At 36.9% G+C, this 19018-nt stretch overlaps 1 protein-coding gene across 1 annotated transcript in view; it reads left to right on the top strand.

The window, feature by feature from the left end:
- Positions 1-6849: 6849 nt before the first annotated feature.
- SLC1A3 (solute carrier family 1 member 3) overlaps positions 6850-19018 on the top strand; it is a 64329-nt gene continuing 52160 nt past the window's right edge. The window contains exons 1-2 of the mRNA XM_425011.7: positions 6850-6996; positions 8557-8831. Coding sequence (XP_425011.2) covers positions 8651-8831 — 181 coding nt within the window. The 5' untranslated portion in view covers positions 6850-6996; positions 8557-8650. The remainder of the gene's footprint in view (positions 6997-8556; positions 8832-19018) is intronic.

Consider the following 19018-nt stretch of genomic DNA (forward strand, 5'->3'; position numbering starts at 1 on the left):
TCCCACCAATATTTCATTAAACTTTGTTGCTGTGTGACAGATTGCTGCAGAGGGGCAGTCTGACAAAATGGAGCCTGACATAGAAGTGCAGATGAGGCAAATGGGTGTCATTGAGTTCTTCCACTTGGAAAAAAAATGGCATTCACTGACTTTCATTTACACTTGCTAAATATTTATGGAGACCAAACTGTGGATGTAAGTGCTGCAAGGCAGTGAGTCGTGCATTTCAGTAGTGGCAACAATGGTTTTAAAGATGAACCACATTCTGGAAAGCCGCACACGATTGCTACACCACATAATGAAGAGCATTTCAACCTGTTCATCTGCATGAATTTTACTACTGCAGTACGCAGGCTCTTGCTCATCAACAGCAAAAATGCACAGTTAATGGTGGTGTTTATGTTAGAAGAAAAATGTGTTTTGTAGCTTAGAATTTGTTTTATTAACTATTATTATTGTGGTCTTCATATCTGATGTAGTTTCCATGGAAATAGATAGGAGGCATTACTTCCAGCCTCACCACATTGTGAATCTGTGAATGAAGGATACCATGTCATGATTGAAATACTTTATTTGCTTATTTCTTTTACTAATTTCTTATCTGAGTAAATGGATCATTGTGTTCTTCCTACAGATGCATTTATAATGTATGTCAAAAGAGCTGTACACCAACTGAAAGTATTTATGCATTGTGTTAATACAGAAAAAGGAGTTTTAAAGCATGAACTCTACACATTTTCCTTTCTTGATTTTTGTTATTTTTTAATTATAGTTTTCTGAATTTCTTTCATGCAGTGACAATGTTCATGTCCTCTCAGGAGTGAAGCGAAGAACCTGGTCCTGAACAGAATAAACTGAGCTAATATATCCGTGTGAATGAGGTGTCCTCTCTCCTTTGAAACAACCTTGTTCATCCTGATAACTAACACCTTTGTAGGCTTAAATCTTCTACAGATCTGATGGCAGGCATTTGATCACATTTCAGGAACAATTTGTAATAAGTATTAAAGAGCTGTTCCAATTTGCTTTTAAGTAAGTCATGGAGACTAATGAGTTCTGTGGGCCTGGGATCCCAATAAAGAATGGAATTTCAGAATGAAAAACACAGCAAGAAAGTAAATGCTGACTACCAGACAGGCTGAATGTCGTCTGGATGCCAGGGTTACTGCGAAGAGGAGTTATTCTGAGATCTACCATGGTATATGAAACACAGATCGTCTAGAAGAACTTAATGACTTTACATTGTCTCAGCTGATGTGGACTGATTATATAGTGAAATAGAAGGAAAAAGACTTTCTGACATTTGTTTTTCCAAACCTGGTGCTGCTTTTTCCCTTAGTGAAAATTTGCATGATTTCTCAGAGCCTGCTTCTTTCTCACAATAAACAATGCAAAGCCCTCTTGCCAAAAAAATGTCCAAATGCTAAGCAGTTGCTATTATAGTCATTATTATAATAGCAACTTCGAGCTATGTGCTTTTAAATTATATTATTTTTACAAAAGATTTTTATGTGTCTTGATTGCAGTAATTATGGTTCTATAGTAATAAATGTGTATTTAAACAGTCATGTTATCTTATTGCTCCAAATAAACAAGTTCCCTCAACTGAACTTCGTACAAGTGAATGGTTTTCTTTGTATTTATCTTATTTGCTATTCTAGCAACACACTAAGATGTACGAAAGAGATGATAAACCATTGTTTTATAATATAAATAACTATGAACAAAGATGTCAAATAAAAAACAATGTTTCATATGAAATGTGTTTCATGCCGATACTATCAGATTGCAATTTATAAAGAAGTAATGCTGTTTAGATTTGTTTCTCACCTATCTGCCCTCATTTTTTTTAATAATAGCATCTTATCAAAGACAATAAAGGAATGTGAAAAGGAAAAGGAGTTCAAGACTGTGTCTGTTGTACAGGCTGGGACATGCACTACTGATAAGCCTGTGCCCTGTGTAAAGGGTATCCCGTATAAGGAGCAACACAGAATACAAGAAATGGACTTTTTTAAGAAACAGTATAGGAGTGAATAAAGACAGAAAACTGTTCAGACAGTGAGACACCCAACAACAGCACTGTGTTCCAAATATACTATAAATGTGACATCATTGCTCTGTTGCTACTCATGGCAATGCATGCTTCCAGCAGGTCTTCCCTTCAGGATGTGCAGTAGCTCAGTCAGTTCACATGTTAGGAAAGTTTACTTTTTCAGAGAAAAGATTTTAGAAAGATAAATCAGAAAGAGGTAGTCGAGAGAGAAAGGAGGATGTGAGTCTCTGTCTCCAGTTCTGTGCTCTTTCCTAACTAGACACAGTGCTATATGAACTTTTTAGTTCAACCTGTCTGTGTGGTTTTTGCGAGCTATGGGAAAGCCAGCAAAGTGACAATGTACAGAACCCTGGATCTGAATCTCTACCAGCTGCTAATGTGATCCCATTAGATTTCTTACAATGACACTGTCCCATCCAGTCTCTCATCCCTTCCTACATCCCTACCTACATCTTGGTGAGAGTTAATCCATTGTATATTCACAGCTGTGATAAGATATTCAGGAAAAAAGTTCATGAGCCATATTCTCCGCTGGCTAAACTTATCTTCCCTTCACCCTTCTCCCGACACTGAAAAGAGGCAGCTCTGTCAGTTCCAACACGCATTGTGTGGCGAGGCCCAGGCAGCCGGTGATGCTGAATGGAGATACTGCAGGTTCGTGTTACTCTGCTGGGAACTGCCACCGAGCAGAAAAGAATACTGTGTTTCTATTGCACAACTTCTAACTGAAAAACATCAGAGCTCTAAAACATAAAATCACCATTATTTTCATGGCACAATACCTCAAAATGTTGGAATTAAAATAACCAACAGGATTTCTTGGCCATCTTGAGTTAGCAAAGCTAAAACTATAATTGGACTTTGCTTTTAAACTGTTCTTTTGTCAGAAGATCGGTATTTTACAATAATTATTTAATCTCAACCATCAACAGAACATTTCACAACATCTTATTTACTGATAATTGGTTTTGACCAAATATTTGTAGTCTAGTAATCAGATGCTACAATTGTGACGATAAACTCAAGTTCAGAGTAACCAGTAGATGGAATTATCTTCTAAAAATGAATAATAGCAACATGCTGTGATTCATGTCCTTGAGTGGTCTTAGAAGATGTGATCTGTATTTCTTTATGATAAAAACAAAACCAGATCATACAGTCCAAGCACTAACAGGTGTTTAGGCTACAAAAAGGAGTTAGTAATAATTCAAGTTAATGTTTTCACACTGCACGGATTCATGTCTTCTAGCAGAACATAACCTATGTCTTCTTTGATGTGTCTAGGGTGCACACAAGTATACACATTACAAAACACTATCTCTATTCAATGAAAGTGTTAACTTTCACTACTTCATATCTTAAACAAAAATAATGTATATTTTTCACATTTGGCTGGCAAGAACTGAGGTATTTGTCAAATTCCACTGTGCTAAACAGATCAGAAAGCAGTCAAAACCAAAAATTAATTTCTCATGGTTATTTCAGCATGACAAAAAGGAAAAACCCAAGAGCCAATCTAGTGTCACAGGAAAAAAAAAAAAAAAAAAAGCATGCCATGGTCCTGTGGAAGTATTCAGGAGCCTAAAGCTTTGTCTTAGCTCTGCCAGCTATTTGCTAGTTTATATGGATTAAATCTAACCTTTCAGAGCATCAGTTTCTTCACTGGCATAACAGGATCTAGTGATGCTAATCTGAGTTTGAGCTCGCAAGGCAGTCATATATATTCTTATTTTGTCCAACTTAATAAAAGACTAGGTACATACCAACATATAATTTACTATAAATAAACATACTCTTTCACAGGTATTTCATTCCTATTTTACCACTGTGGCAGAGATTGCATAAAGATTCAACAATATTTTACTGATCTTCTACTTAAACTATGAAACTTTAAAAGTACTGCCGCACTAATTGATAGTGCTGATTTGTTAATGTGAAGACTGGATTGCTTGGGTTGTTAAGATGCCTTTTTCAACTGGGATCCATGCGTGCTCAAGCTAGGTTTTGTTACCCTCTGAGAAATGGAGTGGAATGAAATGAAATTCATTGCTTCACTTCCACATCTTGTATTTGCTACTTTTAATTTCCCTAAGGTTTTTCTGGATAGCTCTATTCAGATGAAAATAACAATACCTTTTTTTTGATCTGCAGCTTCCATTCTGATATCTTTACTAGTTTACAAAGACATTTTGCCAATGTGCTAAGTAGATTTACTGGCAGATTTTGCTCACCACAACAAAGCAGAGCTTGCGTTTACCATGTGGATCCACACTGCCCATAAGGAAAAGGTTCAAATTAATTTGACCTCATTCTATCTGTGCATCTCCTGCTTTCTCAAGAAAGGGCTGAAACCGAAGCCCAAATCACAGAAAAGGGTGCTGAGCTAAAATAACTACATAGAAAGACTTTACAAGGCCTTACATTGTTCCTTGTCCTAAGGCACATAGAAATGATTTTACCAGTGTGATATTGATGGTAACACCTTGAATGCTGCTCTGTTACTCTACAAAGCGTACTGATGCTTTTCCACGTTCTGAGTGTTGCCTGGCTCAATCTAAAGTCTATAGTGTTCCTAGAAACTTCTATATTTTAAGTTGTTGTCCCTAGAAACTTATAATACTAAAATTACAGATTAGAGCTCTTAACCAGTAATGCTTAAATCTCATCCTAGCCCTGGTATTAAAGATTGTATACTAAATCGATTAAATCTGTTACATATTTAAAAGGTAATTCCAGTGGGTGCGTTATAATTATGTGTTGCCAGGAGACATTGCGTTACTGTGACTCATTTATTGTTATTAAAGAATACCTAAAATACATGTTTATTATAATAGTAATGTGATAGTAATATATTGGATAGTAATCTTTACAAGTTTCCTAGTTTCACTATCAGAGATAAGTAGATCTATAAAGGGAATGGATGTCAGGAAAGGAAAGAGAGAAAAAAAAAAGAAAGAATATTTGAACACACTCCCAGAAAGCCCTTAGTGTTCTATTTTTCTAAGCACTCTTCAACAGTATCCATTGCTCATGACAGCAAATGAAAATATCACTGCTGAAGTTAAACTAAGCTGTAAGACTGCTTAATGTCTGTTTACATCTTATCACAATCAATAGCTAATTCTCATAAGATTCTCTTTTCTTGTAGGTTCAGTTATTAATGAAAGTGCTAAAACATGGTGTACTTTGGGATCACCTCACTTGGGTCCTGATTTCACTCCAGCTAAGGCAACTGGAATATTACCACCTATTTGAACACAGAGCAGAATGAAGTCCTTATCTGGGAGGTACTGCAAAAAGCTCACCATGCTCCACAAGGAGATATCAAACAAACTGACCAGTAGAGGCCAAGGGTCAGGTAAGAGGTCAATTCCCAACTCCAGGCAAGAGGGTTTAAATATTTAAAAACTGCACAGGAAAAATAATGATGAGATGGACATCTAAGCTGCCAGGTATTAAAAAATGCAGCATGTGGTTTCTATCCTTGCAACACAAGCTGTTAACAATTTTTCTTGCTTTTTAAAATAAATGAATACAAAATAAGGTCATTCAGACGTTTATTTTCTCTCTTGTAAGATCAAGATTCCACAGTTCTCAATCTAAACACAAGCCTTCGTTAAGCATGTGTGGATGCATTATACTGTAAGAGTATTTTTGCCTTACGTTATACATTGTTGTGTGAAGCATGTTTTAAATCAGAAAATATCTTTGCAAAGCTATCACTCTGACTGTGTGGAAGTTACACTGCTCTGAATTCAATTTCTTACCTATTTGCGTGTATTTGGTGTGTCAGAGTATTCTGTATACTTAAAGAAATCATTAAAAGCCATGTCATCCGTAAATGAATCTTGTAAATGTAACTTTTACTATATATTTATATAAAAGTTAGTTTCTAGATTTTGTAAATCTTATGGAAAAATACGCTTAAAGTGTCATGACTTTAAGTCATGACAGTGACAAATGTACTGAATTGTGATTATTGAAGAACTTAAACTGACTTGACCAACATTTATAATGTTAATGTTCCTTCAAGAATTGAGAAGTCTGTGGGAATTCCCCTGACTCTACTCTGCAAACATCTTTTCAGTAATGCAAACTTCTAAACACTAAAAAAAAAATGAAGGCCAGTTATTTCCCAAAAGTGGATGTATTATGCTTTTCACTTCACCATTCATTCCGTGCTATTGAAACAGGTTGAATGGGGCTTAGCATCCAGTGGATTTAAATTGCCAAATGGGAGACAAGTCTCATCACGTCCCTTGATTATCTGCAGGAAATGTATAAAGAATTACAGCTGATTGCATTTTTCTCTGCTCTTGACAGTGCTCCAGCTGCTTCTGAAAGATATGTCTTGTTCCAACCCTGGGAGATGAGTATTCATGAATAGGTGTTGTTAAGGGTTAGAAAATACCTGATAGCATCACACCTTGCATCTTTTTGGTACAAGCTGTCATGCTAATGTATCGTAACATTTATTTTAATGAGCACAGGGATGGTGTTATATAATTATGTGGAGGCTTTGCAGCTTTCAGCCTGCGGCACCGAGTGGAGAAGCTCTCAGCTCCAGTGCGTGCGCGATCCTCGGTCCTTCCTGGGTTCTGATTTTGCATTTCTAATGAAGCTGAATTGACAAAGCGTGAAAATGGTCTAAAAGGAAAAACAAAGAAAGTGACCCTGTTCTCACTGCACTGAGGCTCATCAATATTCCAGCAGCTCGGCTTTCCCCTCTCCCTGATGTCTTTAATTTTTTTTCAGAGCTGGGCTAACAGTCTCCTCCCCTTTCCTTAAGTTGCAGTGATAGTAAGTTGCTGCGTTCCCCAGCACATGCGGATTGTCAGTTTTCTGCCTCCCGCTCGCTGAACCGTGCAGCTCTGCTGCATTTGCTGGGAAATCCCAACCTGGTCTGCCAACAGCGCAGGGAACCACACAGATTTGAAAAGGTGAGCGGACCCTTCAGCTGCGCGGGAGCCCTCATTTCTCACTCTTATCCTTTGTATTTTCCTTAATATAATGATCCTTCTGCCTATACCCACGTTCTCTCTTGACCTTTGCGCTGAGTTGTTATAGAGCACGTTAGCTCTGTAGAGCTCCATAGATTAGGTGCATGAGGCGTCTAGGGAGAAAAGGCGTGCAGAATGAGTCTGTTTCTTGCAAAAGAGTGAAAATTAATTGCTCTGAAAAAAACCTTCTCGCACACAGTGCTTATGTTCTGGCTGGAATGTAAATATCTGTTGCAAATGTTTTCATTCTCTAAACAAGTAGAGCGTGTGTCCTTCTGTTAAAATTCAGAGTGCTGCGCTCACGTGCCAGTCTCCAAACATATGGTAATTCAAAAAGCAGTGATCAAATCTCAATAAAATCAATTTGCTACAAGATGATATTTCCTCTAAGACATGCCTTTTCAAAACCTTTTGTATTTATATTCTAACTGCTTCCCAAAGGAGAAAAAATATATACTTAGGCACTCAATTTACTAAGGTGTTACAGTTAAACTGTGTTTAAGTGTGGACAGATTTCACTGGAAAGAACTAACTCTGTACATAGATAGAAACTTCTGATTTCCTCATAAAAACATTCTGGTATATTAACACTTCAGAAAACCAGATTCTCAGTCTGGAAAACCACCTTTGTGCAGACTCCATTATGAAATAAGTCAACACCAAGCAGATGTCAATATTTTATTCTTAAACAGAAAATAATGTTTTAATATTAAAACATTTTATGGTTGATTCAGTGGCATGATTTCTTGAAATCATACTGTATGCCTGTAGTTGCTGGACATTACGTGCAAGGAGAGCTTGTATTACGGTCAGAAACAACAAGCTAAGTGGGATATAACTTCTAATGCTTTACAGATGTACTCCAAATAGATTATACACTTTAAAGATGAGTATTATCAACATAAAACTGTCAAGGGCACACCTTCTAAATAGCGGCTGAGGGATGAATAAATGATTCCTGCTGTGTTTTGCCATGTGAAAAGAAGGAATTCAGACAATGTGGGCAGCCAGTTAAAAACATCTGAAGTGCAGAACATTTTAAATGTTCCAATTCAGGCAAAATATTTCTCTCCAGTGTTTCTAGCGAAGGTGGACTGTTTTGTTTTTTGGTTTTTTTTCTTTTCTTTTCTTTTTTCAAATGGCAAGGATTTCCTGATCAGATGGGAAGTACACTTGACATAGAGTTTTAAACTCATAGAGCCTTATACTTCCAGGAATAGTAACCAGTTCATGTCACTCTATCTCTAGGAGTCACAAAAAGTTACCCCTGGTTTTTACAGAATGATGGCAAGCTCATTGTAACTTTTTAATACACAGGATGCCTGCCTGAACAGAATATAAAATCCTTCCTTCTAAGAGTTCTTCTCACAGTCAACAACTTATGTATCACAATAAATACAGGTTTTATTGAAATGGGAAGAACATCTGCTTCCATGTAAGTATGTGATTAATCATTCCTCTGAAGTCTTATTGCAGTTTTTGGTATTTCTTGTCTTACAGGCTCCTCCAGCACCTCTTACAGAAAAGGGTCTCCCATTTTTCTGAAAGGATTTTGATAAAAGTTTATTATAAGATAATATTTTCTGCAAGATAAATGACTAAAGGTAACGGAGAAGATCCCAAAACTGGAAGTAGGATGGAACGCTTTCAACAAGGAGTCCGGAAACGTACACTTTTGGCAAAAAAAAAGGTGCAGAGCATAACAAGGGATGATGTTAAAAGTTACTTATTGAGGAATGCCTTTGTGCTCTTCACCGTTGTTGCTGTGATTCTTGGTGAGTCATTTGTTCAGTAGGAATATTCTGTTCTCCACTGCATTTGACGACAATTTGCCTGGGCGTTTTGCATTACAAACAAGATTCCAAATTCTTCTGCACTGATAAGGATGATCTTGCTTGGAGAGTTTGGGTTCCTGCAGCTGCATGTTGAAGCTGCAGGAAGAGCCATTTCAATTATTCTAGTATTTCTAAGAAAAAATATGGAGGAAGAGATCAGATGTTTTACAGACTCTTCTCCTAAGGAATTAGGCTCAATAACTGTAACAGAATGTTCTCAGTAAAATCTTCTACCCAAAGCAGGTTCAGCAAAATGCTCAGGATGTAACTTTTCTTTACCCAGTCTCGCGGTAATGAACACTTTGCAATGACTAACAGAAGTTCTTTATGGATGAAATTGGAATGAAACTTTAACTTACTTCTGAGCAAACTTCTGTATCAGAGCTTCAGTCCTTTTAGTTTCCCCATGACTAATGCAAACAAATCAAACGTAAGTGCAAGCTTATGCTTCCTCTGTTGCTCACAATCTTACACATGCATCTTTCAGATGCAATTGTGGCAACAATAGAAATGTAACCTATTCAAAGAACTGCAAGATAACACCTGATTAAATGCCTACTTAGAGGGTATGGAAAGGAATCCAGAACATCAAACAGCATGCAGATTAGGAATGCAACAAAATGTTAAAATATAGCTACACATTTTACATTTACATTAGAGACAGAATCATCTGACAAAAATATGCCATTTTAAAAGAAAAATATTACTTTATATAACCATATAATCACTTTTGATAATTTTCCTTTACATACAGATTGATTTTCTAAATGACACCATATGCTCCTTTAAGTACTCATACCGTGAGCAAGAACATTAAGGTTTTACCATCCTTTTTTTCTGTTTTCATTTTTAATTAGTTTGCAATATAAAACTATGAAACTGCTTGTCAAAACTCAGATGTTTTACTTAAAGATATATGTCCTAATCCCGCATAGACTCGAATGTCCTTGACAATGTTGTTCTACGTAAGTCTGCTTGCTCTACTTCTACATCTTTCTTAGAGTTGAAATTTTACCATTATTGTTGTTTGATACCTATACTGTAGGACTATTTTAAACCACTTTCAGTTTTGATGTTCTTTTTCTGGGAGAAAATTATGCTGGTCTACATAAGGATAAGATTAGGTACTTTGTTGCTACAATAGAGATGTCATTCTCTCATGTTTCTCAATGGTATTTGATCAAAAGTACTTTTCATTCATAAATAATGCAAAATGCAAAAAAGTCCCAAAACATTTATTTTGGGGATACAAATTATAAACATCTTATCTACAACGACAGGGAAAGGCAGAACAAACTAGCCAGGTTTTGAAACGCTGTCCAAACTCAAAGTAATACAATTGAGGCAAATAACTGACAAGAGCAAAGCAATCCTACATTTTTTTTTCACTACCATCAGACTCCAGGGTGACTTCCTTAAAGTTAGCACTGTAGGAACAGAAACGTAGACTGCGCAAATGCGTTTACTTCTATTGCATGTTCCAATTAGCTTTAGAGTACTAGTGACAAACATCTGCCCTTGTCTCTACTACCCCCTACAGCCAGGGCAGAGTAGAGTAAGGATGGAACTCAAGATGGAGAATTGATGAAAATGTGCAGCCTGTGATGACTCAGATGCTCAAATTATGGTCAAGAACCTACAGACACCTCTGTCTGCTGCAATATCTTATAAGAATCTTCTCGTTGCTATGAAGGAATATTTCAAAATTTTCTCACATGGGTGGTGTAATTTTACATTGCACATTGTGATTAGAACAGCATGCTCACACTTGGCAGATATAAAAAGGTAAAACTTTTTCTGTATTATTTTTCACTGTTGTGGAAATATACAGAAATAGAGAACAGTTGGCTAAAGTGTTTGGAACGTATTCAGTGGCTGAGCTTCATCTGTCTAGTCTGGAGAGAATTCTTATCATCTCTTAGCTGTTTGATGATCTGTGAGAAATCAGATGGAGAGCTCAATCCTTTCCTAGTAGAGAGCAATAAACACTGTGGAAATAACCCACCCATTAGGACTGCTGATTGTCTCATCAGAGATGCTTAGATGAGAATATAGGTAAAGACTAAACTATACTCAGGTAAAAGACCTTTAATGTTGTCTGTAATCTGTGCAGGTAGAAGACGTCAATTTCTAGGGCTGTCAGTCCATCAATTTTCAGGGAGACTCAACTGCAGAAAATAAAAATTTTAGCTTAACTGAGAACAGTGTTTCTTCAGAAGCATTTATTTTAGGCTGCTTTTGCCTAGACAGTGAGATGAAAAAGCCCACTTAGTAGAACATTTCTGAATTTGCTGAGCAGGATCCATACTGGTAGAGGTCAAGTGGATAGGATCATCTGCCCTAGACCTCTTCCAGGACTATAGCTTGAAGCAAGCATTTGAGTAAGTCTGGTGAGTTAGTGTCTGTGAAAATAAGCACTTTGTTATGAAGCGGATGGCTTCAACATGCAGTTCTTTGAGTACTGATGTTTTACTGACAGAGCAGAGATTTTGTGGCATTCACTTGAGAAGGAGAAATACAATCAATTACCTCAACGTCTGCATGCAGTCCAATTCTGAACTGATTTCTGCAGTGGCTGCTTCAATGCAAAAACAATTATTCTTTAAAAATCCAATTATGAGTGTTCCAGAAGTTAATACTCTTACTGAGGATTACTCGCACGCTATTCTCTATTTTTTAAAAATCTCAAGAAAGTTTCCTCTGACTTCTCATTTTGCATAGATAGGTTCTGTCTAGTACATCATTCTCATTATCATAACTGTTGCCATTTTTAGAGAAATTTAAACTACTTTGAAGACCTTTGAAAGACTGAGAAAAACACGGTCAGCAAAGTGAGTTACAGGTATTTTTTACAGATTCTGCTGGCTCAGCTAGAAATATTAAAATACGGTTTTTTAGCAGTAGATCTTAGCAAAAGCCAATAGATGTGTGAGGTGAATTTAGGAAGCTGACCGTTAGTGAATTCAGTGTTGTGATGACCTGGAGCAGTTTAAGGTAGGGTAGATGTCAGGGTGGCTCATGGAAAATCTGCAGGAAGTCTTACCACCTTTGAAGTGTTAGCCAAATTACTGGCAGAATCTCAGGGGCTGCCCTCTCTCCCACGCTACTTCACTTCATCATCCTGTCCCCAAAATGCCTTCCTTTCAGATGTCCTTCCTCCAGCGGACACTTGATTCTCTGCTACCAACCTCCCATTTACCAGAAATGCACACAAGTCCAGATTTTGCTCTGGCAGGACTTCTGAGTGCCCCAAAATATCTTGTAGATTCTGAACTTGTACTAAAGGAAAGATCCAAGCTCACAGAGCTCCTGGGAAGCTGTTCACAGAAAAAAATACTATTATAACCAAGGGGTTCAGTGAAGAAGGAAGTTGTGGAGCAAGTACAATAAGAAGCACTTTCTGCATAGAGATGAAACCACCGTAGCACTATTCAAGAGGAACGGAGACGGAGCTCATTCTGGGAACCAATTTGTGTTTCTTGCTGCCCACCCACCAAAGGGAGCACAGGGCTGGCTGTATCGTGACATGCAGTCCTCTGTAATTGCAGGGAATCTCACAAAAACTGTGAATTGCTGATCAGCACATACAGGATATATCCTACAACAACTGTATGCCTTCCACAGTATCCCAAAACTTTCTGATGTCCTTTTAAACAAACAAACAAACAACCAGTTAAAAGTGTAATATGAAGATAGAAAGCAGAGTTAAATAAATCCTGTAGATGATCCTTCATCATACAGTTAAAAAAAAAAAAAAAAAAAAAAAAAAAGCCTAAAAGATCTAGACAGTGAGAAGCCGTGCAGAGCTGCAGGTTCTCCTATCTCAACACACTACAGGTCCAGACAATAATTTAAAATGAGTCCTAAAAGGATGCCAGTGATACATGGGTAGACAGAACCCCTGGATTTAAAAAAAAAAAAAAAAAGACAGAATCTTATACTTAGAAGTAATATGCTTTCTGCTACTGGTAGATCTCCTTTATCCATTGAAGAGAAGGTAATTTGACCCTATTGCACACTGGCAGTGTGCACAGTGACAGTGATGAAGTCAGCCTTGGTAAAATTTGCATAAGAACAAAGCAGAGATCCATTATGGTAGGAGAAATGTTGTGGGAGGTGAGTCCTAGGTGAGAAAATATGGTAAACGTAAAGAGAAAAAATGTGATACCAGAAGAAGGATAAAATACATAGAAGTGAATCAAGATTGCTCAGGGACAGCTGGGAAAAAATTAATTCCATCTTTTATGAAGTCAGAGGCTGTCTTTGTCCCAGCATTTTCCTAATGAATCTGTGCGACACAATGGCTCTTTCTTACTATGTGAATCCTCCTAGCAATGTAGTAAAAACATATGTATAGAAATATAGCAAATAAGCAAAGCCTTAATTCTATTTGAAATTTTAAAGTATTTATTGGTTTTTTGGGAAAAAAAAAATACCAACCCAACAACAAACAAAGAAGAACCAGACAACATGTTGTCCTAGTACAGAGTAACAGTTAAAAATTCAAAGATTATTCTTTGAATGTGCATGGAAGTACAAGGACCTGCCTTTGTGCTCTTCAGCAGCCAGTAACAAATGGCAGACAGTGAAATATGAACAGCACACTGGTTAAGCGGTTACTTGTAAAATAAAATTATGTACATTTATTATCAGAATCTTTATTTCTTATCATGCTCTCTGGTGTTAATGAAACAACCCAGCACTACTTGCCAGACTGCCATATGCTGTGTAGTAATGACAGTACATGTGGCTGTTGAATAACAGCTGTACATTCAGTAACAGTGCAGATGTTCGCAAAGGTGCAAAATATGCTCAGTGTTACTTTAATACCTTATTTGCTTTTATTAGGCCAGTCAGTGGACTTGCCAAGTGGTGCTGAAATGTAACGTTTCTGGGTGATCACAAATCAAACCAGAGAATCATCTATTCACTGTTTTGTTCATACAGCTTGTGAAAATGTAGGCATTGCTGGCTTTTTCAAAACTCGCTCTAGAAATTCACTTTAAATTGATTTATTTAATACTACTTTGTACAAAATGAATTTCAAGGCTTTCTAGGGTGGAGCTCAGGCCATTAACAGAGACATTTAGCCTGTTTATGTGATTTTAAAGAGATTTACTGATAAATTTGACTGCAGTACTCGTAGAACATGGTAATCATGCCATCAAAGCATAACGTACAAAAGAAACAGTGGCTGTATGAAAGACCACCATGAAACAGTTTGTAATTTTGTGAGCATTAGGGAGAACTAAAGAGATATTTCAGTGGCAAATGAACTATTGTCAGGACTATCTAGTTCTTCCCACTTTTCTTTATGTGTGCTGTAGTTACTGTGGAGACTGCAAAGCAATACAAAATCATAAGGAAAATGCCAGTTACTTGTATGCTGAGTAAATGTTTAACGTCATTAGATTCTTACTAGCACCCTAGCTACTGAAACACTTTAATGAGTAGCCATCTGCACTGGAATGCCTTTCAGTTGGCCAAAATGAAAGCGTAGTCTAAGATGTCATGTTCAGTCATTTATTAATTCCTGAAGCTTTTTTTTCTTCTTCATTGAATATTCTTGAAATAATCAGATATCTAAAAGTCTGTGAGATTTACTATATGAAAGTGTTTGAAAAAGTACAGAAAACAATCCAGTATGAAATTAAATCTTCTAAATTTTAATAAGGCTGCTAAAAAAATGTAAGACACAAATGCAAATGTTCTAATAGTTTGTACTGTAACATTGACTTTTAGATCAAGATAAGTGGCAGCTAGGAGATATTAAATTTTGGTTATCTCACTCCTTCTTTACAAGGTTAGGTGCATAAAAATAGTCTGTACAGTTATATTAGTTGTGTGTATATCCTGTCCATTTTCCCAGTTCTTTCTTTTCCTGTTCATTACATTCACATTTTGTATTTTGTTAAACTTCAGATTAGAACTCACACATTATCCTTTGCATTTACCGTATTTTGTCACATATTTGTTGCCCAGCCAGTTTGACCTTGAGCTTTGGAGCAGTAAGACAAAGTAAGTGATAAAAAACAGAAAAGGAGCTTAGAGATTTCTCCTTTGCATGCTAATTTATCTGAATGAGCTTCTCACAGAACATACTGATGTTGATATTGTGTATTAGGAAGCGGCTGGGCAACTGATTGTGGAAGGTGCTGTGAAAAATGGGGCAGGAACAAATGAAAATAATTCCAGATTGATTTTTGTGGGTGCTTGATTACTTTTTTCATTAGATCAACACTGCAGAGTTGGAACGGTACTGACAACATGTGTACTTCTAATTAACATGATGAAATCCCAGAGTATTTAACTTTTAGAAGCCATTCAAAAGTTCAGTAGTAGATCAATTGAACTATATATCACTGAAAAGGAAAGCAGTTAAAAGCCAGAAGGAAGTCAAAGTCAGAAGGATAACATGAGAATCAGAAGGGTAACAAAGTGTTATTCTTATCCTCTGGAGATGTACTACCATGTTTCTTCTCTTAGCAGTTGTTATATTCAACTTTTGAATGCTGTTCAATTCCATAAATTGAAGAAACGCATTTTCTTCCTTTAAATTTGACATGGCTACCTACTTCCTATTAGTACTGCTGTAAGACCATAAATGGAAATCAGCTTAGCAGTTGCACACTGCATGCTTGGTTTTTTACCATTTCAGTAACCTGGCCCAACTGAAAATTCATTTCTTCCACAAAGGTCTATAAAAGATGCAACTTATGTGATAAACAGTATTTGCACTCGAACATAAACTGTTCCTTCAAATTGCCTCTAGTATATACTCAGTTTTTACCATACACAAGAACTCAGTTAAAAAAAAAAATAGGCAGACACTATTATAGCATGACTATAGTGAAACTACTGATGAAGAATTTCCTAGGAGTGCTAACTAAACACTACTGATGGATTAAATTGCTGCATAATTTTTGATGCCTTTTGAAATCTTTTTCACTTGGGAGTATATACATCAACAAAGAAAGACTTATAACCTAGTCCTCCAAAGCCTAAAATTTAAGTAAAGGGAGCTAGTTGTACATGGAATTCAAATCTCAGAGCTGAGTATCTTTTTAGAACATGGTTGAGAGCTGGGAGATTCAAAATGTGACCCCACAAGTCTGCAAAGCAGACATGTAACTGTTTAAATCTTGACAGGAGGTAAAATAAAGGAGGATTGCACTCCTACTCCCACTCCTTTCTGTTAGCCTGGATCATAGCAGATATTTCCAACCAGTCAAGATCCGGAAGCATATGAATCATCACCTTGGACATAGTGTCAGTGGCTCTTGAGGAACTGACTTGCACTTTTCCTTTCAAAATCTGAGTTTTAGGATGGATTCCACCGTTTCTTTCAAAGTTGTGTCACTGGGCAGAAGGAAGTGCAAGACTGAAATTTATATGCCAAGAGAAGAAAAGGAAGCATAGTGTTTTATCCTAATGGCTAAATCACTGATCTACAGCAGGGAGGCCCAGGTAGTGAGGAAATCATTGGAGAAAGAACAGTAGCCTACGGCATTCCAAATCTAGCTGGTTCTCTGCATATACATGTTGATTGTACTCAGCTTCTTGTTCTCCTGTACTTAGATTGGATATAAGAAAATTGATGCTTAGATTGTCGTGAATCTCATGGCAGTTCTGAGAAAAACACAGGCAGAACTGTGACAAGCTAGGAAACTTGAGGGGAAAAAAAAAGAAAAAAGAAAAAAAAAAAGGAGAAGTGACCATTAACTTTATAGAGTCCCACAACTAAGCTTTTTTATCTAGAGGGACTTTGAAGGTCAAAATTTGGACTGAGGTGCTTTGTGATTAAGTACTGTTCCAGGTGCCGGTTTTCCTTTGCTGTTTTTGTGACCTTCCATTCTGAATGCTTAGAAGTGAGAGGTATCAGAATTTACGTGGAAGTTACAGCCAAATCAATCCTCTTTGGTACAACATTTTCAGAATCACAGACCACTCACTATACCCTTCAAATTACAACTCATAAGAAGTCAGTCAGTTAAAAAGGCTCAAATAAGTCCTCATTGAAATCAAATTAAATGAAGAACATTTTGAAATTCATACGTTGGAGGAGGCTGTTCACCAGTGGGTAGAATGGATGGAAGATTCTAGATATAGGTAGTTTCATCAAAGTCATAATAAGATTTATAGGAGGCTTACCTGAACAAATCCAACTGACTGAAAGCATCCTAACCATCTTTTTGAAAAGATGACAACATGATCCCACTAATTTCATTCATGAACCTGGATTCCTTATTGATAGAATATAATTTCTTTCAATAATGAAGGGTCACAGTGATCCTTATACCTGACAAGCAGCAGTCTTCTATTCCACATCTGGAAATCCTTCCTTTCAATTCTGTCCAGGTTGTTTGCATGTATCAGCAAAGTACTGGATAAGAAATCTTTAAAATCTTCTGACAAAGTCTGCCATGTGAGTTATGTTCCATGACCCAAACAGGTCTGGCACAGGCATATCTTGTTTCAACAAAAACTTAATCCTCAGTGGCAAATACCTCAATTACAGGTTTAGACTATCGGTGCTGAGTTAAATTAACAGGTAGTTTTGTAGGAATGAGAAGTTGGGCGAGCTCCATAGAGATACAAATGCATAATTCAAGCATCCCACAAATGATCATATAAAATGCACATCAAGGAAGTCAAGCTTGTAAAAAAATGTTTTGTAATGTATGTCTAAGGTGGAATCAAAATACACAGATAAAGGCAACTATCAAGGTCTAACTTCAGGCTCTCCATTAAGCTACACCAGACATTTTTCAGAGTAGAGCCCTGTATTTTTATTTTGTTTGCATAAACTTCTTGGCACAGAGGGATCTCAGTCTCATTGACTGCAACTCCTGAGTGTTACTGTTCTGTAAAAAAGACAAAAGATTACTGATGGGCAGATGAATCTGTTGAAGAGCAGAATTTTGTGATGTTTAGGGCTATGTCAGCTTTCGGTTGATGAAAAACAGGCAAGAAAGAAATGTAAAAGCAAGAGAAGAACTATGTAAACTTTACAAGAAACCAGTTCTCTTATCTATTGGGAATTACTCTTTATGGGAGAGAAAATATGTACATTTGTCAAGAAGGTTGGAGCAGTAAAGTAAAACCAGGCATGAAAAATTATTACAGTAACATTGGAGAGCACTGAATAATACCTTAATTCTAACCAATACTTCACAAAATACAATCTATCTGACCTGCATTGGGTATGTGTTGTATTCTGTATAGCAGTAAAAACTGTTTTTCATTTCAAAACCTCTACAAAAGCTTTGCAATTACTTGTCCGTTTTTAACAGCAGAAGAGAAATCAGAGATGTAAATATAGAAGTGGTTCAAGACAGACAAGGCAAATAGTAAGGAAAAAATTTGAAGACTAAGAAGCCTAAGTTGAGCAAAAACACTTCTGAACGTGTTATCAAAGAAAAAAAATCATCCCCTGACTAAGGAAGAAAGGTGAATGAAGTCACTACCTGAATAACTCTGGAGTTAAAAAATAGCAGAAGACAAACTTCAATTTCAACTTTTTATTTCTTTAATATTTAAAACAGCACTCAAATTCTGTTATATTTTTGGATTTTGTATGCGAAGTGTTTTAATATAAGCTGCATTTCACAAAGCAGTGATTTTACTCATTGCTTAATTAGAATCATAGAATTATACAATGGCTTGGGTTGGAAGAGACCTCAAGGATCATCAGGTTCCAATTCCCTGATGCAGGTAGGGTTTCCAACTGTTAGATCAAATACTAGTTCAGTCTGCCCAGGGCCCCATCCAGCCTGGCCTTAAACACCTCCAGGGATGACGCATCCACAACTTCTCTGGGCAACCCGTTCCAGCACCTCACCACTCCCTGTGTAAGAATTGTCCTATTGACACCGAACCCAAATCTCCCTTCCCGCAGTTTATAACTATTCCCCCTTGTCCTATCACTATCTACCCACATAAAAAGTTGATTTCTCTCTTGTTTCTAAAGTCTCTTTAAATTCTGGAAGGCAACAATGAGGTCTCCTTCCATCAATCTCTTTTCCAGTTTGATCGAGCCCAGTCCCTTCAGTCTATCAGTTCTTACAGCTTCAGACTCCTCATTCCCACTGTAGCCCTTCTGTCCACAGTATCCAAGGAGGGGCTGC

Source organism: Gallus gallus, chromosome Z (assembly GCF_016699485.2).
Source record: "Gallus gallus isolate bGalGal1 chromosome Z, bGalGal1.mat.broiler.GRCg7b, whole genome shotgun sequence".
Taxonomy (NCBI): domain Eukaryota; kingdom Metazoa; phylum Chordata; class Aves; order Galliformes; family Phasianidae; genus Gallus; species Gallus gallus.